Source organism: Ammodytes marinus (genome assembly GCF_949987685.1).
Source record: "Ammodytes marinus genome assembly, chromosome: 12".
In the NCBI taxonomy this organism is placed as follows: Eukaryota; Metazoa; Chordata; class Actinopteri; order Uranoscopiformes; family Ammodytidae; genus Ammodytes; species Ammodytes marinus.
The window spans coordinates 17,264,391-17,284,459 of record NC_137216.1 but is presented as its reverse complement, the minus strand read 5'-3'; the positions used below and the strand labels follow the sequence as shown (position 1 = coordinate 17,284,459).

Genomic DNA, 20,069 nt, shown 5'->3' with positions numbered 1-20,069 from the left:
ATATCCTACCATTGTTATTATATAATACAATAATGTATTATATTTTTTTTTTGTATTTGTATTCTTTATTTGATTTTAACCCTGTGAAGCACCTTGAGTGGCCCTGTGCCTGAAATGTGCTCTATAAATAAAATTGCCTTGCCTTGCCTTGCCTATATTACTAATTACTATATTACCAATAGTAACCAGGAAGAGCACATCATTATCAGGCAACATTTAAATTTCCCGTAGGCTACTCTTGAAATTGAGTCCAATCAGTTGGCCTACATTATAATATGTCTTTCGTTTTTCCTAAAAACAATTAAATTACTTTATTTTATATTCTTGTGAATTGTGATGTCATTGGGATACAGTCTTTTATCTCTGTTTCCAAATCCCTTGCAGTAGCCAAATGTTCATTCAATAGTTGTTGACCTTCAAAAAATTGAAAATGGTCTAAAATCCTAAAAAAAATGCCTCCATCCTGAGGGCTGGAGGCATTTTCTTTGACTAACATATGTCCTTGAACTAAAGTGCCTATAAAACTATGTTAATAAGACAATTTTTTCTCCACCATAATTGTAGGGCGGAATGCAAACCATTAAAACCCCAATGGGAGTCCTAATTAGTGCTTTATTAAAGGCAGGTGTGCTAGACAACAAACCTACCATTTTAAGATGTTAAAGTAGCCTACATGGACAGAAAAAGACCAGTTCAATTTCTATTTCACAACTCATGGACGAGAGGAACACCCAGTGTGCTTTATATTAAAAAGCTGATTTACATTTCATTATGAATTCTAAACATCATACAACTGGGGCACTCCCAAGGCGTAGTGGGGTAGAGCGCGTAATAGGCTCAGTCCTTGTCGCAGCGGAGCGGACCCAGGTTTGAATTTGACGTGTCATCATCCCCCTCACTCTCCCTATTTTTTCCGCTCTGCATTCTCTACTCTTCAACTGTCAAATACATATTAAAATACCTAAAAATATATTTAAAAAAAAATATATATAGACGTCATACAACTCTATCAGCTGTTACTAGAAGGACACAATGATGGTGGACACAGCTGATGATGGTTATAAATGGTAGTAGTGATACTGGTTATTTTACATACAAAACAGGCAAGCACCATTATTTTACAGTTTTTATTATTAAAAAAACATACAAAACATCTATTTAGATATACACACACTAAACAAATAGACAGGTCTCTAATGGATGGCAGAAAGCCTCAATCTTCATGACAATCATTCACAGTAGACCCCTGAAAGCAGGGCCCTCCATTACAGCTGCCAGTTATAACCTGAATCAACACAATGTACACAAACATCTTATTATTGCTGTCTTTATAGAAATACTATGTTCTGTATATTCAGTGTATCTAAAGCACATAGAGGTATAGAGGTATAAACATGATCTACAGGCTAATTTCAACACTCCTGTAGTCGTCTTTGCAAACCCAGAACTGTCAAACCCTGAATCAGCTGTGGTGTATAACACAATGTCTTTGAGGAAATAAAGTATTTGTTTTTTTGTAGAAGTGAATAGTTATTAAGTCAGTCATTTATTGGGTTGAAACAGCAACCTCTCAGCAGATCATCTGGATTTGATTCAATTGGCCTTGACCTTTTAGCAATATTGTTTTTATTGCCATTTGATTAAAATATGCATTTCTTATTTAAATTTGATGTTATTCCCAATACAACTAATCAGTATTGTGGATTAGTAAGGTCCATGTTCTGATGGCTTCTTCTCCTTTTACCCTACAGGGGACAAAAGCTGTTGTTAGAATAGAAGAAAAAAAGAGACACTGTGTACCTTTTAGTAAGAATTCTTTAACAATTACCTCTTTTTAATTGAACACAAATCCTTTTGCATTCATCCTCTGTTTCGTAACGGTTGTCATTTCCACCACAGCCTCCGTACCAAAACTGGGCACAGGAATCGGCCTGCTGGTCATAGTACCAGTAGATGCTGTAGTTGCGACAGGTGCCCTGGTCCAAGTGGAGGTTACAGCGAGGATCAATAGCAGTGGCATCTGAAGAAGAAAATTATGTGAGAAATGGAGTTTCCAATTAATATCTTTGTACTCAATGATAATACAATGTATTCACAGCAGCTATTTAGACTTGTCATAGTTGGAAAAGCGCAGGTGTTACAGGAACCATTCCATCGTCTCTTTTTTCTATTCAAGTGTCCCCCAGGTAGCCATCAGTGTGTGATATAGAGCCAGCATGAACATGCCATGATATCCAAAAAGCTTGATTCATTCAGCCATCTATCATTTTATTATTCACAGCTTTGCTTTTCCTACTGTGAAAATGTCCTCTGTGAAGAAAGGGGCTGCATTACTCACATTCGACTACAGGCTGTACTAGAGTCACCACGGTCTGAGACTGAATAGAGTTTAAAGATGGCGCTGAGTCCAGTGTTGACGAAGACGTTGCAGATGAGGATGAAGACGTTGAAGATGAAGAAGGCGACAACACTGCCTCCTCGTATGCACTGCTTTCTCTAATAGGTGATGTTGTTTTGTTAACTACAGCCACAGTATTAATACTGCCACGCGTCTGGGCTCTCAGGTCCAAATCTTCACCATCGTCATCGTCTTCCGCCACCTGGAGTGAGACCACAGTTTGAAAATGTGTCAGTATTGCGAAGAATTCTGTTCCATCTGCAAAGAAAATTACAACAGTTTATTTTAATGAAAACAATACAAAATATGTTTTGAGCAGGGACCTGGACAGGAAGAGGATCAGCACTGATGGGCAGCGTGAAAGTGTCTCCACGGCCTCGGCTGCTGGTGCGTTTTGGATGTGTTATCTCCTCTTGGGCATCGTAACCATTCCATGTGTTCCCACCATGTCCATTGTTCCCGTTACCATAACCATTATTGGCATTGCCGTTGTATCCATTGGTATTATCTCCATGTCCATTGTTTCCATTAATACCATGCCCATGCCCGTTGTTGCCGTTCCAGTGTCCATTTGTCATGCGATTGTAAATCAGGGCGCCATTTTCATCCTCACAAAACTGGCTGACGAGTTTAGACTCCAGGGCTGAAAAAGGAAATGAAGACAAATCTGTTTAGTGCAATACCACTGTGTTTGCTATACTTTTTAAACAATTATACCAGAATGTCCGTTGGTTCACTCTGTACTGGTTACTTATTTAATGATCGGTTACTTATTTTCTATACATTTGTTATTTACTTTGTTTAATATTTTACTTTTCATTTGTTAACTTAGCGGTACTTATTGTTTATACACTTGTTTACTTATTTTAATTATTGATAATCAAATTTGTTCTAACTTCAGGGGCTTTTCAACCTCTCAGCTGAAAACAATTATAGCCATGTATTTTAATGAGGCCACTGCTGAAGGCATGGTGTATACAACATCTGATCATCACCTGGTAGAGTATTGAAGTCATCAATAAGGTACATGTGTTCGTTGTCGGGGTCAGAGGCAATAAGGTTTAGCTCTCGCAGAAACTCCATCTGCGTAGGATCAGAAGAATTGACGATCCCCAGGGCGTACATCTCGATGTTGGCAGCATGAGCTTCCCTCACAGCTATGTCCAGTTTGACGGGCTCTCGTTCGTCAGTTTGACCATCGGTGATGACGATGGCTACTTTTCTGACTCCAGCCCGGGCGCTGAAGAAAGCCTCCTGAGAGGCCTTTCTGATGGCGGTGCCGGTGTAGGTGCCCTCGCCCATATAAGTCATTTTTCTGATTGCCTGCTTCACATCCTGTTTGTTCGTGTAGCGAGCCAAGTTGAACTCCAAATGGACATCCAGACTGTAGAGGACAAGTCCGATTCTAGTGGTGTTGCGTCCGACCGTGGTGCGGTCGACCAACCTGGTGACAAAGTCCTTGATGATTTCAAAGTTCTCGGGTCCGACACTCTCTGAGCTGTCGATGACGAACACGAGTTCCATTGGACTTTCTTTGCACTTGATGCCACATCCTGAAAACCATGAAATATTTAAGCTCTAATAATCAATAATTGTATTGTAACAATGGATCAAATCTATAATATGAAAGGTGTAACAGTGAAAGTAAAAGGCTAAAGGAAGTCTTTAAAATCTCGAGATATTTCTTTCTGAAGTCTTAGACACCATAACGGAGACAAACGGAGAATGAATGCTGGACTAACAATTGTCAGTTGGACAAAAAAAAGAATCCAAATATAGACTTGTGTTGTTACATGTCTGTTGGACTTGTACAACTATTTGCTAACATCAATTTTAAAGGTTGATAATATACTAACAGTTTTTACAACTTCCCCGAAGTGGCCAAAATAAATAAATGATATAATTGTAACTTATATAAAAGGGTGCTGTCACAAGCTGGACCAAATTAATTACATTTTGACAGTAAAACACCTCATACTTTGGCTCTACATTCATGCCATTTGTCAGTGCTAAGAGATATTATATTGCATGATATACATTACCACATGCTCTCCCTTAAGATATCTGTTACTTAGTAAACTACACATGGCTTTTTAGCTTACCACAGATTTCTTTGATCAGCTTAATAATGTCTTCTCTCTGAAAAATACGAAAACATTTATGTTAATCCAAACCACTGTAGTTTATTGAATAATCAAATATCAGTTGCATTGATGAACTTACTGTGAGGCCTTGTTCTCCTTTTGCTCCTGGTGTCCCCTGTTAATGGTGGAAAGTTGACAACAATATGACTGTTGCGTAGTGTGGAATTAAAAATAGATCTAATACGATTGTGATGTTTATTAAACAACTAATGTGTCTTGAACGTATATGGTTCTCATAAACTGCAGAAACTTATTTGAACCTTGTTCTAGATTATAACGGTTGCAGTAGCCTATCTGGTGTGGCAGAGACTTTGTTACTCTTACTGTAATTGAGGAAGTGAATAATATTTGTTTCGCTTACTGCTTCCCCAGAGACTCCGTGATCTCCCAGGTCTCCCTTTGTACCTTTCGTTCCCCTCTCACCGTGCGATCCACGATCGCCCTGTTAGAAGGGTAGAGGAATTCATCAGTCAGAGACCTGCTGTTATCTCAAATATAAATATAACGTTTGAAAGATTTGTGTAAATCCATCACCTTAGCTCCTGGAAATCCCTCTCCTTGAGGCCCTCTGGGCCCAGTCAGTCCTTGAGATCCTGGCTCACCCTGAAATTAGATTTTAGTGAGTCATACAGCCGCTTGGTGGATCATAAATTATGTTTTGTTTTGTCATACTGCCAGCAAGTTTATCCGACAGTTTTGTTGTATAACATGTCAGTGCAAATTAGGAACATCGTATTTCTTCAGTCTTGCTGTGGACAAGAAAATAAATATGTGAATTAAAGCCACTACGAGTAACTTTGTCCGTTGGCGGCTCCTTTGGACAAAAGCGGTAGTATTTTTACGACGCCTGCTGTCGTAAAGCTGTTTTCTAGCTCGTGCCAGGCGTGCGAGTGTCAAATGGTTAGGGCGCCGCGCAACATAGTGCATGTCCGTGTGTTGAAAGTGTGAGAGCACTGACTCTTTTCGGCTCCGTGAGAGTGGTTAGTGACACCGCATCAACTAATGCCAGTCAGTGCCACACACACCTGATTGCAATGAGTTGATGCAGCAGTGTCACCTAACTAGTCTCACAGAGCTGAAAGACTCTGTGTCCTCACAGAAAGCGAATGAACGAGAGACGGGAGTTAGTATGGATCACGATGAGGTAATGTGTTTATGTTGTTGTAAATAATGACTATTTCAGATGAATAATGGTAATCTGATGATGGTGAAGCAAAGCAAACTTTGTGTTAGTACCGCTCATTCATTTAGGAGTAAACACTGCAGTCTAGTTCGCTCCCGTGTCATTGTGTATACGTTGCTTGGCAACATCCTCCTCCCGCCCATACCCTATATCACTCTCCCTTTTTTTTTAAGGTATTCTTTTGGCATTTTTATGCTTTATTGATAGTGTAGAGACAGAGTTGAAATGGGGCAGAGAGGGGAGTGACATGCAGAGAACGACCGCGGGCTGGAATCGAACCCGGGTCCGCTGCTGGCCGAGGCCCATGGGGGGGACGCCCTACCAACTGAGCTAAGGGCGCCCCCATCACTCTCCCTTTTAGCTTTTCTTCATTGCATTCTCTTTTTTATGATGGTTCAGCCTCGTTATCAGTCATTATGACGACAAATAACTGTATGTAACAAATCGCGTGGCTGCGCCACACTGAAATCTGCGACCAATACGAATATGTGACCATAGTGCCTGCACGCGTAAACCGAAAATCGGACTGGGTGTGCGACCAGACCAAAAGCAGTAATAAAAACGATATAAAAACGTCTTTCTTTGCACTGATGGTCTCGTTTGCTGTTAAAGGTAATTTATGACTATCAAAGGAAACATGAGGCTGTTTTAAAGATATTTAAATGTTACTCGTAGCTGCTTTAATCCTGATAATAAAGAGCTTGGGAAATCACACAGCGCTTGAAAAACAGTGGTCACATCTACCTTTGGGCCTTGAATACCCTCTCCTGGAGGTCCAGTTATGCCAACAGGTCCTGGCCTTCCAGCATTACCCTTAAAACAAATGTTTATTATTTATGTGCAGTTATTAGCTATGATTTGGATTTGATTATCAATCATAATTCGATCAAGATGTTTTTTAGATAATTTTTCTTACAGGTGGTCCTTGCAAGCCCTCTCCAGTTGGGCCGGGCAAACCTGGCAGTCCTCTAAAGCCAATGTCACCCTGAAACATAGATGAAATGATCAAACACACTATGAGCATCCACATACATACACACACACAAACAAACAAACAAACAAACAAACAAACAAACAAACAAACAAACAAACAAACAAACAAACCTAAAAAACTCATAGACACAAACCTTAGGACCAGGAATTCCTATTCCTTCATGGCCCGGCTCGCCCGATAAGCCTGGCATGCCTGGAGGACCCTAAAAGTAGTACACCAATTAGTTTGGATCATGGCAACTTGTGCAGGATTTATTGGTTATGGAATTTTTGTTGAAAATACAAACCACTGGGCCGGGGATGCCTTCGCCTTTAACACCAACCGAACCTGGTAAACCAATTTGACCACGATCGCCCTGGTTGAACAAAAATGAGTGAGGACGACTTTGTGCTCATTAGAACAATATGGATATTATATATCCTTCAATAAATAAATGAATAGATGGCAGTGTTTACCTTTGGACCAGGTAATCCATGGCCTGTTTCCCCAACATGACCAGGGGGACCAGCAGGGCCTACATCACCCTGGAGTGGAGACAACACAATAAAGTCACAGTATCAGACGCAACCGACTATCTGGTATTTCTATATATCTCAGTGCCAAATTCTATGTTAAGTTTGATGATGGGGAGCTGTTTCTTTACCTTTGGACCTGATACAGAGCGTCCTGGCTGCCCTGGCATGCCCAGATGGCCAGGTATCCCACGTTCACCCTGAAAGGTGAGAATTAGTAAGAGACTTAAGATCCAATTTTAGCTCGTCTTTGTTTTAACAACCTTGGGTTATTGTGGCATACATATTCTGAAGCAACATTATGCTTATACTACTTCATCGAGGAAGAAAACCCCACCACAGTATATTACTTGTACCATTCATTCTTACCTTTGGTCCAGATGGTCCTGAGATCCCAGGAGGTCCATGTAGCCCGCGGATGCCCCTCAGACCCTGGTCCCCCTTGGATAGGTTACAGCACAGACCGTATGATTAATATTTGTTACCATTTAAATTCTGAACTACACAAGAATATACACAATCCAAAGCATACCTTCTCCCCTTGGATGCCAATTCCTTGTGCTCCCTCAGGACCTCTTAAACCAGATAAACCAGGCTCCCCCTTAAAGAGGAAAGGTAAATGAGACATTTATTTTTGAAAAAATCAAATAATGGACAAAGGCAGGGAATGTAGGGTTCGAACACCTTTAGGAAACTGCGATACAAAGTGGAAGTTTTCCAGAGTTGGCAAATGTACCTTTTGCCCTGGAGCTCCATCCTCTCCTGGAAGACCGTGCACGCCACCCAGACCAGTTGATCCAGGCTCTCCCTGTGACAGTGCGATATATGGTATTGTTTTATTTTTGATGGATTCATTGACACTCCCCATATGCTTGCATAGTTCATAATTAAATCAACTTGCTTAGTTGTCTTACCTTCGGACCTTGCTCACCAAGGCCTATCTCTCCTGTAGCTCCCTGCTCTCCTGGTAAACCTTGATCTCCCTAGAAAAATAAATACATTAGCATGTCCACAAGGTTGATTTTATTAACTTAAACTATGTTAGTCCTGGACTTGTTTTGCAAGTTTGTTGTTTGACTGAAGATTTAGAGTTTGATATTGTACATAACTGAGGCCTGTTTCAGGTAGCTGGTTTTGAGACAACCCAGAGTTTGTTCGCTCTGAGTTAGTGGAAACTCTGGGTTTTCCGTTTCAGGTAGCAGGTTCAGCGCAACCAAGAGTCAGTTACTGCGGAAACATACGCCATGGGTCTAACCTGCTCGGTAGGTGGTTAGACCTACCCTGAGTTTGTTTTCACTTTACGCTGCAGCTCCGACTGAAGAAAGAGTGTCACTGTCACACGCGTCCCTGTAGAGTTTGAAGCAAAATCTCTCCATAGAAATCTCCATCGGGATGTTTTTATCATTTCCTGATGATTTTACGTTTGACCGATCATTCATCTGATCAGTAGCCTTGTTCTTAGCCCTCGGTCCGTTCATATAGGTCACCTTACACATCGTGACATGCTCTACATTCAGATTAATAAACCTATTTGTATTGTATGCTTTTTAATGTCTGTGCCACTGAACAGATTTATGTCAGGTGGATTCATGTAACGCTGCGGCTGCACGCAATCTTTACTGTTCACTTTTGCGATCCTAAAGTCACAGACGAGCCTCGTTAAATAGCCTAATATGAATATAAAGATTATATAATAATTTAATGGAAACTGTCACCTAATGTGTCTGATGTTAATGTCTTTCACTCCCCATTTAAAAGAAGCGACTGTTTACTGCACAGTATTAGGCTATAGCTTGCCAACATATTATACAGCGAATATAAAACACTCTCAGCAATGCTGTGCGGCGCCAGCTTAATACTTTACTGCTGATATGCGTAACTTTTTAAAATAGACTATGGCTTCTCGTACGGAAGCGAAATGATTCTCTTGACAACAAATTTTTGCTCTGTTTTTTCTGAATTGCAGAGGAGATTAGATTAGAGTTATGAGATAATATCCCCGTTAATTCTTCTCCATACCATATGCTCATTTGTTAATATTTCTAACTCTAGTGGGAGGAGCGGAGATTTTTTTTTCTTTTCTTTTTTGAGAAGTGGAGAAGTGGGAGGATCAATCATTTGTTTCTCCTGTTTCCATGGTGAATCATGTTATCAGCGATCCATTGACAATGGCTTTTACGCACGCGATCAACCCAGAGTGAACACGCTCAGAGTTGATTAACCCAACGCTGATCCACTGTTCTGAAACCGAAAGCCCAGAGTTGCTCGTCAACCCTGCGCTCTGAGTTGACCAACTCAGAGTTGACCAACTCAGAGCGCAGGATTTAACTCAGAGTATGTAAAACCAGCTACCTGAAACAGGCCTCTGTTGTATCTGGTTTTCCTTAACAAACGTCATTTTTAGCTATATTATATAACAATAGCAAACCTAATGGATGATTGATGAATGGAGACTCACCCTGCTTCACAATGAAGCGAGGTGCCAGTATTGAATAGCAAAGCTAGACTGACCAAAAATCTCATTCAGAATGTATAGTCTGCGTGAGTTGGAGATGACTCTAGTTCCAGCCCTCTCTGACCATTCAAGTCCCTGCATGCAGTTTTGCATTAACTACAGTAGATGCTTTAACAAACCTTGGATCCAGCTAGACCTTCTCCTGGAATTCCTCTGACTCCGGGTGGACCTCTTGGACCCTCGGTTCCCTGAGCAGTAATAAAGATTAAAAGGCTTTCTGTGCCACTGTGTATTTATACATGTCAGTCTGACATTGTGAAAAATACAGATTAAGACATGTTGCCGACCTTCTCTCCCTGTATGCCCACTCCTGGGAGTCCAGTTGTCCCTGGAAGACCCGGAAAACCTAAATCACCCTGGAAGACAAGCAACATAGTCAGTTTAAAACCAAAGTGACTCCCATTGACAAAGGTGTGTTCTGGACTTGTTTTCTTTCACTGGCCAGCTGCTGACCTTGTTGATGAACAAACATCAACTAAATCACTCTTTTCCGCCCCTGTTTTGCCTCTGTATCTTGCGTTTGGATCCTCAAAACAATTTATACAAAGACAGTTCTCAAGAGTAACCTTGCTATCATGATTCATGAAATACATACATAGTAAATAATTGGTCCTTTCTGTGTACTCAATCCCTAAACCCTACTAGAATCTTTAATACTTAGTTAACCTAGTAACAGGTAATCTGTGGAGTTTCTGACATAGCAAGCACTCCACAACAGGTAAGAGCAGAGAAACACAGGAATTGGACGGCAAAGCCATTGAAGAAAAAATACTGCAAGCTTATTAGCATAGATTAAACTATGTAGGTACGAAACATTTAAAACAAATGAGAAACAAAATGTGTTTTAGTGAGAAACGTGAATTAAAACATAACTTTGTTAATTGACAAGAAAAGTCCATAGTGCACCTTCGATAAAAAAAAACTGCATCAATGACAAAAAAAATTAAACGTATCTGTATATTGGCTGTACAGTCATTTATGGCACTTTTTCCTATCAAGCTTTCCTTTATTAATCAGCCTGTAATACTCTCCTCTCACCTGTCTCAGCCTACTGTTCCAAAAAGCCTATGGACATTTAGGCTCCCTTATGGATTTCATTATTTGTGTGTTTGCAGTACATTGTCTTTTCTTGATGATGCTTTATAACCCACCCTTTCTCCTTTGATTCCTGCACCCTGCTGTCCCCTAGGCCCCCTTGGTCCAGCGAGCCCCCGATCCCCCTGTGGAACAGAATCAGATCATATCACTCAGTTACATCACTGCCACTCGCCATTGGGTCACAGCCAAGTCTGCATTGTTCTTCCATGCGTTCAACAGAAAGCATGGAAGAAGAGCATGTTGGTTCCTGTTATCTTGTGATTGATAAAAAAACAGGAATTTTTAGGGAATGGAATCATTTACACCTTTCTTCGTGGCACCTCTTCCTGAATACATGACCCTTAAAGTTGTTCCAGAGTCAGTAAATGATGAAGGGAAGCAGTGGCTGATGATGAAGTGTAATGAAAGACAGACATGCAGACCTGATCATACTAATTGTGTGTGTGTGTGTGTGTGTGTGTGTGTGTGTGTGTGTGTGTGTGTGTTTGTTGAGGAAGCGGTGAGGGTTGATCACCTCTAACAGACTCACTCTGATCCTTTTTTTTACAAGATGTCAGCGGAGGAGTCAAATCTATAACAGCCAGGAAGTCTGGCACAGGTCACACAGATGTGTAGTTGCTTGGGGATATTTCCATTTCTGCTCATTTTCCTTTAACAAATACAATTGCGTTTACAGAGAGTCCTCAACACGTTAATATGCTCCTCCTGTCGTCAAATTTGCCAACAAGTTCTGTCTTGTGAGAGGGTGCTGTTGCAATTCTTTACTCTTGCTGTTGTATACAGGTACATTAATCATGCTTCATTGTGTTTTTCCGCATATTTTTTCTTACAGTGAGCCATATCCCATTGCGCCAAATCTTGCACATCTTTTTAAACCCCTTTGTTGAATCCCAAATATCTATTTTGAATGTGCTGCAAAGAATCTCTGCAGGCCATGACTTTGTATTGACATCAGGTTGCCATCACATTCAGCATGGCTGCAACACAGATGTAACTGGAAGATAAGCAGAGCTCATTGGTTAAGTTGGAGCTGTGGACCTTTGCTTGCACGTCCTCCCCACTGCTCTCTCGCAATGTTTTGAATTATCCATAATCTAAGAGTGTTTGGTTGCAGAATGTTCTGGTTATTCAGACATTTACTGACTTCTTCATTCTAATTTATTTCGACTTAGTCTTTGATTGCTTTGCAGATGATAGTGGGAGTCTTTTCTATATTTGAATGTTTATCCATCTCCTCTACTGGAGTGAAATGGCCAATCCCAGCCAGTGTCCCAGTAGACTCCTGTTGAAAAGCTAAACAGGTATTGAGTTAATATATTAAACAATTATGAGGCTGCAAAACCCTGTACAAAGGAAGACACATTGTTGACTTATGCCATAAAAACCCCAACAGTGCAAGTAAAGTATATGACTTTGCAACAGTTCAACATTTATAAATAATGTTGATATATTCCTGTTTTGACCATGACAATGTTACTATTGTTTTGATAAATTCTCTGATGATAGACATGAAATGATACCTTTGGTCCAGGAAATCCTTCGCCGAGAGGTCCTTTTTCCCCTTGAACACCTTGTGGTCCTTGAAGTCCCTGTAAACAAAGCCAGTGTACAATATGTCACCCATAATGTCCACTCTATTGAACACTATTATTATTTATTTTTTTACTTACAGGAAGGCCGGGTTCACCCACTCCGTGAGGTCCAGGAGGACCTGATCGGCCCTGGAATCCCATGTCACCCTGCAAATGTATGTAGTAATTCAAATTAATAGGAGAAACCCAAAGTAATCCAGATAGCAAATACACAATCGACAAAGTACAAGAAAATGTTCAGAGGATAATCCATAACATCATTTACTTTTGGTCCAGGGAGTCCAATTCCAGTTTCACCCTGAATTCCTGAAGGGCCTGTTGCACCACGTTCACCCTTTAATAACAAACATATAACACTTAACACCAGTGTATAATAGAGATTAACAAACAACAAATTGACATGAGCTGAACCATTAATTTAGCCTATTGTGTATTTTCTGTCGTTCAAACTCTCTAATTAAACTAGGATGTCTTTGATTCATTGTGTTAAAAACACTATGTTGCCCCACTGAAAAGTACTACCTAATTCATGACAAAAAAAATTGTATTATTACAAAAGCAGATAGAGGCTCGTTTTAAGCTGAAACTAATGTCGTATATCCTTTAACTGATGGGGGTATTGCAAGACATTTGTTCTCTTCTTGCAGGTCAGGACAAATGAGAGCTAACCTTGAGTTCAAGACACTCAAAAATATGTCTCAAAATAACCAAAAACAGCTGGAGGCTCATCACGACACATTTAACCTGAATGCTTAACAAACTTAAGATAAGTTATAATTTTAAATTCAATTAATACTATAATCTAGAAAGAGATTTATAAATGTAATGAATATGTGTAAAGGCTTGTCTTACAGGAATGTTTAGACACCTCACACAAATGATACTACATATGGTCAGACCACCAAGAGTCTTGTTCATTTTTGCATATGGCTTCTACATGTCCTCACATGGCAAGACACTGAGCACACACTGACTTCCCTTGATGTCATTGATTGCAGGCCTTGTTGGAGAAGCTGACAATGCTGTAGGCACTTCCAAGTATGTATTTAGAAACAGGATACAGGCCATTGGGAGACACTGTAGTAGAATGTTTACCCCCCTGATGGTTCATCCCCGTGCCAGTAAATGGGAAATAACAGTAATGATGGGGCAGACTTTGGCTCATTGACAAATGTTACAGGGGTTTATTACCAGACAAACAGGCCTCTGTGCAGAATGGCAAGGGATGTGGTGGTACATCTACAACCTCTTGTTTAAACTAATCATAAAAGGAAATGTAAAGGTCACAGCAGATGTTCACGATGAGGTATTTAAATGTAGTTCAGAAGGGGTCTGACCTGCTTCCCCTGATGGCCCTCTGGTCCGATGTCTCCATGTGGTCCCGGTAACCCCTGGGCAGAAACAACATTGAGCTTTTCATAAAGACATATCAAGAATCATTTGGATATGTGTGTGTGTTTTTGTCTTCATATACTTGTGTGGATCTACCCTTGGTGGACAACCCACCCTATGAGGACCATTATCTTTGTGAGGACAATTTGTGTGTTTGTTTGTTTTTTTGAATTTGTCGGGAACAACCTTTGGCGGACAACCCACCCTGTGAGGACAATTATCTTTGTGAGGACATTTTGTGTTTGTGCACGTGCATTTGTGTTACTTACCTGCAAGCCTCTGAGTCCTCTTGCCCCGATTAAACCCTCAGGACCCTGAATCACGTCAAATAGATCAAACATAGGTGCAATGAGTAGGAATTATCAAACTGAAAACATAATAATTCAAAATGTGTATATTGTCAATAACGCTGTCATACCCTGTCTCCTTTGATTCCTGGAGTTCCGCACTCACCCCTTTCACCCTGTGTAGGAATTATAAGTATTGCACAGGCTTGCAATGTCTCCAACTACATTGAATGTTGTCATCATCATTCATCTAAATTACATACCTGCTCTCCTTTGTAACCTGGTTTTCCCTGCAAATAATATGGATAAAATGTTATGTGTAAACATACAGAGACAATAATGAATATTGTATTTTTGCTCATGAATGGTGGCATCTACCTCCGCACCCTCTCGTCCAGGTAGACCGCTTAGTCCTGCTTCACCCTGGTTTGACAAAAATTACACTGACTTATTATATAAATGAAATGGTTTATCAAAGTGCCTGTAATGCAAATACCTTAACACAGAAGAAACTGTCTGTAAATGCAGGAATACACCTGTTTAGAGGAGTTACTATATATAATAAATAACACAACAAATACATTCTGTTTGAACTACTGTTTAATTATAAATATTAATTTTTTATAGTTTTACCAACTTCAATAAGATTTACAGATATTCAACGAACCACCTCAGGATACCTGACAATCCTTTCCAAACCTTGGACATAATTTAGGTGTGGAACAGTCAAGAAGTATTATATAACTCCCAAAAGAGCCCGCCAGCTAAGAAACTCACAGTCCATATGTCCATGAAAAAGCACACACCTTTAGCCCTTTAAGCCCTGGGGCTCCGTCATCTCCGGAGCGACCTTTTTTCCCCTGGAAAATATTACAAAGTCAGGGTAAAGCTTTTTTTCATTATTTATTATTGACATTTTGCTCTCTTCTCAGCATGCTAAAGAAAAATCTTTTCCCGTTTCTTCTCTACACAGGCATTGTATACGAAAGACAAGAAGAGGGTAATTGGGCTGATGACTGAATTTATGTGCTTATGGATGTGAGGGCTGCATGACAGTTGAAGCCACGGGTGGGCATGAGGCATCTTGTCCAGGGTGCCAGGGGTCATGTCTTGAGTTACACCTGGACCATTTGTGTCAGTTGCTATCCGCCAGAAATCGCTAGTTTGTGACCATTAAACCAATGAGAGCAATTATGACTCTCCTTAGTCTAAGGTGTAAGAATTTGAAGAATCTCTCTGAGGAGAAAGCACCTGGTTAATAGCTACACAGCTGTTTGTTAGCAACCTGATTACCTGCCATGTCACAGGAAAGCTTGACATTGTCTGAGCTGTCTACTATCTCAGGAGGAGAGGGGCTTCGTTGGACGCTTGCCTTTAAGTTAACATCTATGAGTGGTTGGCTAGAGTGTTTGGGATCATCTTCTTCTTGCTTCACCATAAAATTATGTTCAATACCTGGTCCTCCTTACTGCAGACCCTCTTAGCACTGTGTAACTGACCATGGCATTAGAGCTTGTCTGTAAGATTTATGGTGTCAAAAGGTCCTGTTTTATAGGCAGTTGTGGTGCCTCTGGTTTCCATGGGGGACACATTATGTTAGATGAGAAATGCACAATAACTGGCCGAGACTCGTCACACAAGGTCGCAACAAACATAATTATTTTGGAATAGCGGACTACAACCTCTGCCTTTTTTCTTGTTTCCATAGATTTGCTTTTAGAATGTGGGACAGGACCACCATCTGTGTAAATGCCTGCAAGCTATAGTGAGGAGAGGGAAAGAGCAAGCAATTATCCTGATCGTTTCAAAACTGCCCAATTACCATTCCTAAAATATCAGGATCGTGATCGATTTCTCCATACACAATTTCAGGAATCACTCAGAGAAATCCACTTGTGACATTTCAAAGGAAATGGCTCTTTGGTTGTGGGGATATCTGTTAAACGTTTGAGGCTAAATACTCACCGCAGGCCCGCTCTGCCCCCTCTCTCCCTTCTCACAGGCACATCTCTGAGCCAGAGGGCACTTCAAAAAAAGAGACATGTTGTCAAGAATGTAATTCTATACAGGACCTTCACCTAATTAGACAGTATTGAATGTCAAAGGGTAATAGTTGTCGAACTGTAATAATACTTACTCCCTCATCAGCCAAGGCAGTCTGAAGAGAAAACAAAAGCAGATTAACACCTGACCGGATTTTAATCATTGCAGTTTTGCAGTGCCTAATGAGATTTGTTCACTCATTGCTCTGTGATGTAGATTTCTTATAATCACTTAATGTAAAACGATAAAGGGCCTAAAAAGTTACTTCATGCAAACGGTAATTTGAGAAACGTCAAAATGCAAGTCATGTGTTACTGTACAGAGAATATCTCCGCTAAACCCAGATGTTTTCTCCTTAAAGGAATGTAATGTAAAGTTGCTAAACAAAGAAATGTCCTCAAAGAAACAAAAAGAGGGGATCCCAGTAAGTTCCAAGTGGATACGCTCGAGCAATATTTTTCTAAAGCTATGTAAAAAGCTTCAAATCCAGAGCTGTCATACACATTCTTCCATTTGTTTCCGCAGAGCATTGTCATCATTCCATCTCTATAGGAATACCTGAACAGGCCTGTTCATGTGTCACCTCTGAATGGATCCTTATACTAAGCAAATACATGACTTTTTTTACTCCGTGCTGTCTGCTGAAAGACAGGGTATTATACTCACAATCTTAGTGATGATTTTTTCAACAATGTCCTCATCCTGTAAGTTATGGAGGAACTGGGAGGCCGGGGAACTGGCAAGAAGACGAAGTTGGGCTATGTTGGCTGGCTCGTTGCCTTCCCGGGTGATGCCCAAAGTGAAGAATTTGATGCCCTGGTTCTTGGCATCGGCAACGGCAGAGAAAATGTCAGGGTTCCTTGGGTGGGAAATACCATCTGTGAGCAGCACAGCTACTCTGATGCTGCCCTGGCTGGACTCCTCCAGATAGATCTTGGTCATGTTGGTGATGGCGTAGGTTGTGTAGGTGCCGTGCCCGATGTAGATGATGGGAGCTATAAGGGTCTTGAAGTTCTCTGTGCCCTTCCAGTCTCTGAAGGTTTGCTCTGTGATAACATGACTGCTGTACTGCAGCAGAGCCACCCTCATGCTTAGGCTGCGGCCAGTCTGCAGCCGTACCCCTTGGAGTCTATCCACCATGTTCATGGCAAACTGCTTTTCCTGCTCGTGATTGTCCTTGGCACTCTCGGAGCTGTCCAGCAGGAATGAGAGCTCCAAGCTACAGTCCTCATCTAGGATGGCTGTGTACACACATAACCATTAGCAACAGGCCTACAACATACCATAAGAGTCATTACTTTCACTAAGTGACTAACTACATTTTCCAATGACTTTTAAAGGTACAGTGTTATTATTAAATTACTGGATAGATAGTGGTGAACCATCATCTTTGAGGAAGAAATGTGGTTGTAAAAAAATCTTTATTAAACATGATGGGAGATCACTTAAAATAAATAAAATTATTTGGTGCAATCAAAATATTGACAGTAGAACTCCCTGCTATGTTTAATAGTGAAAGTAAAAGCCTTTCCATATGCACACTGCGACGAGAACATAAGGGATATGGACTATACAGATGTGTAGCCTTAAGACAACCACCCATCAATGGGGCTTATCAGGATAAAATGCTTCAATTTGCTCGGGAGCATACAGATTGGACTCTGGAGCAATGGAAAAAGGTTGTGTGGTCTGATGAGACCAGATTGACCCTGTTCCAGAGTGATGGGTGCATTAGGGTAAGAATAGAGGTGGATGAAGTGATGCTCTTATCAGTGCCTATACTGTACACGACTGTGTGGCAGTGTGCAGTGGGATCTGGGATTGCTTCAGTTGGTCAGGTCTAGGTTCTAAGCAACCTTATGTGCCAAATAAAGCTTCAGGCAGTGTATATTAATTAAGCAAAATTAAGGAAATGATACACACAAAATCTTCAAGGGAAAATATGTGACATGACATATAATACATTTATTTCTTACCTTGTCCATCATAAATATTCGCATCCAGAGATTTGGCCTTCAATTTCTTGTTGGTTCTCCGCTCTTCATAAAAGTCTTGGGCCCAGACACTGGTGAGTGTTGTGACCAGCAGCACCGATGTAAAGGAGAGGAACATCCTTGTCCCGACTATGGAGAAAAACAGCAACAGCTATTCAAAATCAATCAGCAATAGTGTCCACAAAAGACTTTTCTGTGCATCAAATCAGAGGTGAGCACTTTTTATCTCCAAATTTCAAGAAACATTTTAGACAACAGTTTGAGGTGAAAAGTCAAACTAAATGGCTGAATATTAGTTTTGCAAATAGGGTACATCCTTAAAATAAATGAGCAATGGTCTTCACGTCCACTCACATTCCAGCTTCCGTTGGAAATGCTTCAATTTCTTGTATTTCAGTGTCCTTTTTTGAGAGCTGCCCAAAATGAAAATTTGCAAAAATGAGTAGGAACAGCAACACAGTGAGCTCCGGTTAAGTCATTGATCCTGTAGCAGCAGCAGTGTCAGTCATTCTTCAGAAAGTGAGAGACCTTGAGACACTCACACCCCTTTTATAAGGAGGCACCAACAGACCGGATCCCGTGGAGCCTTGCCAAAACTCCTGCTCTGCCCCTCAGGGCAGGGGAAGGCTGCTAGGGTAGGTTTGCAACAGTGAAGTAATGTGTGTATTTTAATCACTACAAGAACAATACATTTTATATATACGTTTACTACAGGGTAAATCATTGTTTAAGACCACAAAATTATAGTCATCATGTTGGCCTACTTTAATTGCATGTTAGTGGATTTGTCACACTTTGTCTTCAATGTCTTGAGACAAAACATTTTTTACTGACTGCAGAAACAGATGATTGACACATCAGGACCTTTTTAAACTCACAATAGATAAGAGGTTAGATTAATTGAACTTCTCAATTCTGCTTATTGTTTTAAAATGCTTTGCTTTTTGAGAGCATATAATGTCTGTGATGATTTGTGTGAGGTGAGCCTTGGATAACATTGATCATGGCAAGACGGGAAGAGTGGGATGAATATATTCTGTTCAACCAATCTGAGAATTTGGCATAAAAAATCTTTCAAAATCTATTCAATCAAAAGAGCTAGAAAGATATTTTTGATAAACTACAATAATGTTATTATCAGAATAGAATAGCACGGAAAAATGCAATATATGAATACGGTTGCAAACATGTCTTAAGAGGGAAATATAAAAACTGGCATTGATGCCAGCATGCATTCCAAGTGTAGGGGTTTTTTAAAGTTTAAAGCCCTAATGGAAAAGGCCTGGTCACCTTTGGTCTCCACCCTGGACTCTGGAATGACCTTAACAGTCCTGCCTGAGGAAAAAGGGTTCAAAGGTTGAAGATTTTCTAAATGAATTATGAAGTTGCAACCATAGATAGTGGGTTGCAAGTTGCAACACAATGCCAGGTAGTGCAGTGTAGCTTTATCTCTGGGTTCAAGTCTGGGTTACAGGGGCGAACACCAGACATTTCCCCAAAAAGAGTAATCTCAGTTGGATGAACAATGAGGAGGACATTACTTGTCTCACTTCTGAATGTAAGAATGAAACATCTCTAAATTAAGAGTTAGCAAATGAGAGCCTTCACAGAAACATTGAACAATGGGTGTATTGTTTGTAAGTGCTTCAGATTTAGAATACCTTTTGTTGGCAGTGATTTTTTATTATTATTAATATTTTATGAAACGGTGGGTTGCAACCAGTAGGTAAGTGAAATGCAATATATCCTTCAGAAAATAAATGACTGGAAGCTGTAGGTGGTAATACACCTTTAAGACCCCCCAACAAATGACCATCTGACTATTCATTAGATGTGACCTTTACTACTCCTGGTGTGGTGGTTAAACTATCGGGCTGGTTCTTGTGCAGACAAGGCTGAGGTTCCGCGACGCTTTCT

The 20,069-nt window shown here is 40.5% G+C and overlaps 1 protein-coding gene across 1 annotated transcript; it reads right to left on the bottom strand.

Annotated features, from left to right (window-relative positions):
- Positions 1-1,119: 1,119 nt before the first annotated feature.
- Positions 1,120-18,626, bottom strand: col28a2a (collagen, type XXVIII, alpha 2a). Its single transcript, XM_080038337.1, has 36 exons — positions 18,507-18,626; positions 18,135-18,281; positions 16,825-17,399; positions 16,253-16,273; positions 16,081-16,140; positions 14,922-14,975; positions 14,494-14,538; positions 14,379-14,405; positions 14,247-14,291; positions 14,098-14,142; positions 13,774-13,827; positions 12,702-12,770; positions 12,515-12,583; positions 12,365-12,433; positions 10,898-10,966; positions 10,034-10,102; positions 9,866-9,934; positions 8,146-8,214; positions 7,968-8,039; positions 7,764-7,832; positions 7,601-7,672; positions 7,363-7,431; positions 7,175-7,243; positions 7,006-7,074; positions 6,853-6,921; positions 6,642-6,710; positions 6,470-6,538; positions 5,077-5,145; positions 4,904-4,984; positions 4,622-4,657; positions 4,501-4,537; positions 3,394-3,951; positions 2,722-3,041; positions 2,339-2,600; positions 1,829-2,020; positions 1,120-1,745 (listed from the first exon to the last, which is right to left on the bottom strand). Exons 2-36 carry the CDS (start codon positions 18,268-18,270, stop codon positions 1,741-1,743), a joined length of 3,732 nt encoding a protein of 1,243 aa, XP_079894463.1. The 5' UTR covers positions 18,271-18,281; positions 18,507-18,626; the 3' UTR covers positions 1,120-1,740.
- Between the last annotated feature and the right edge of the window lie 1,443 nt (positions 18,627-20,069).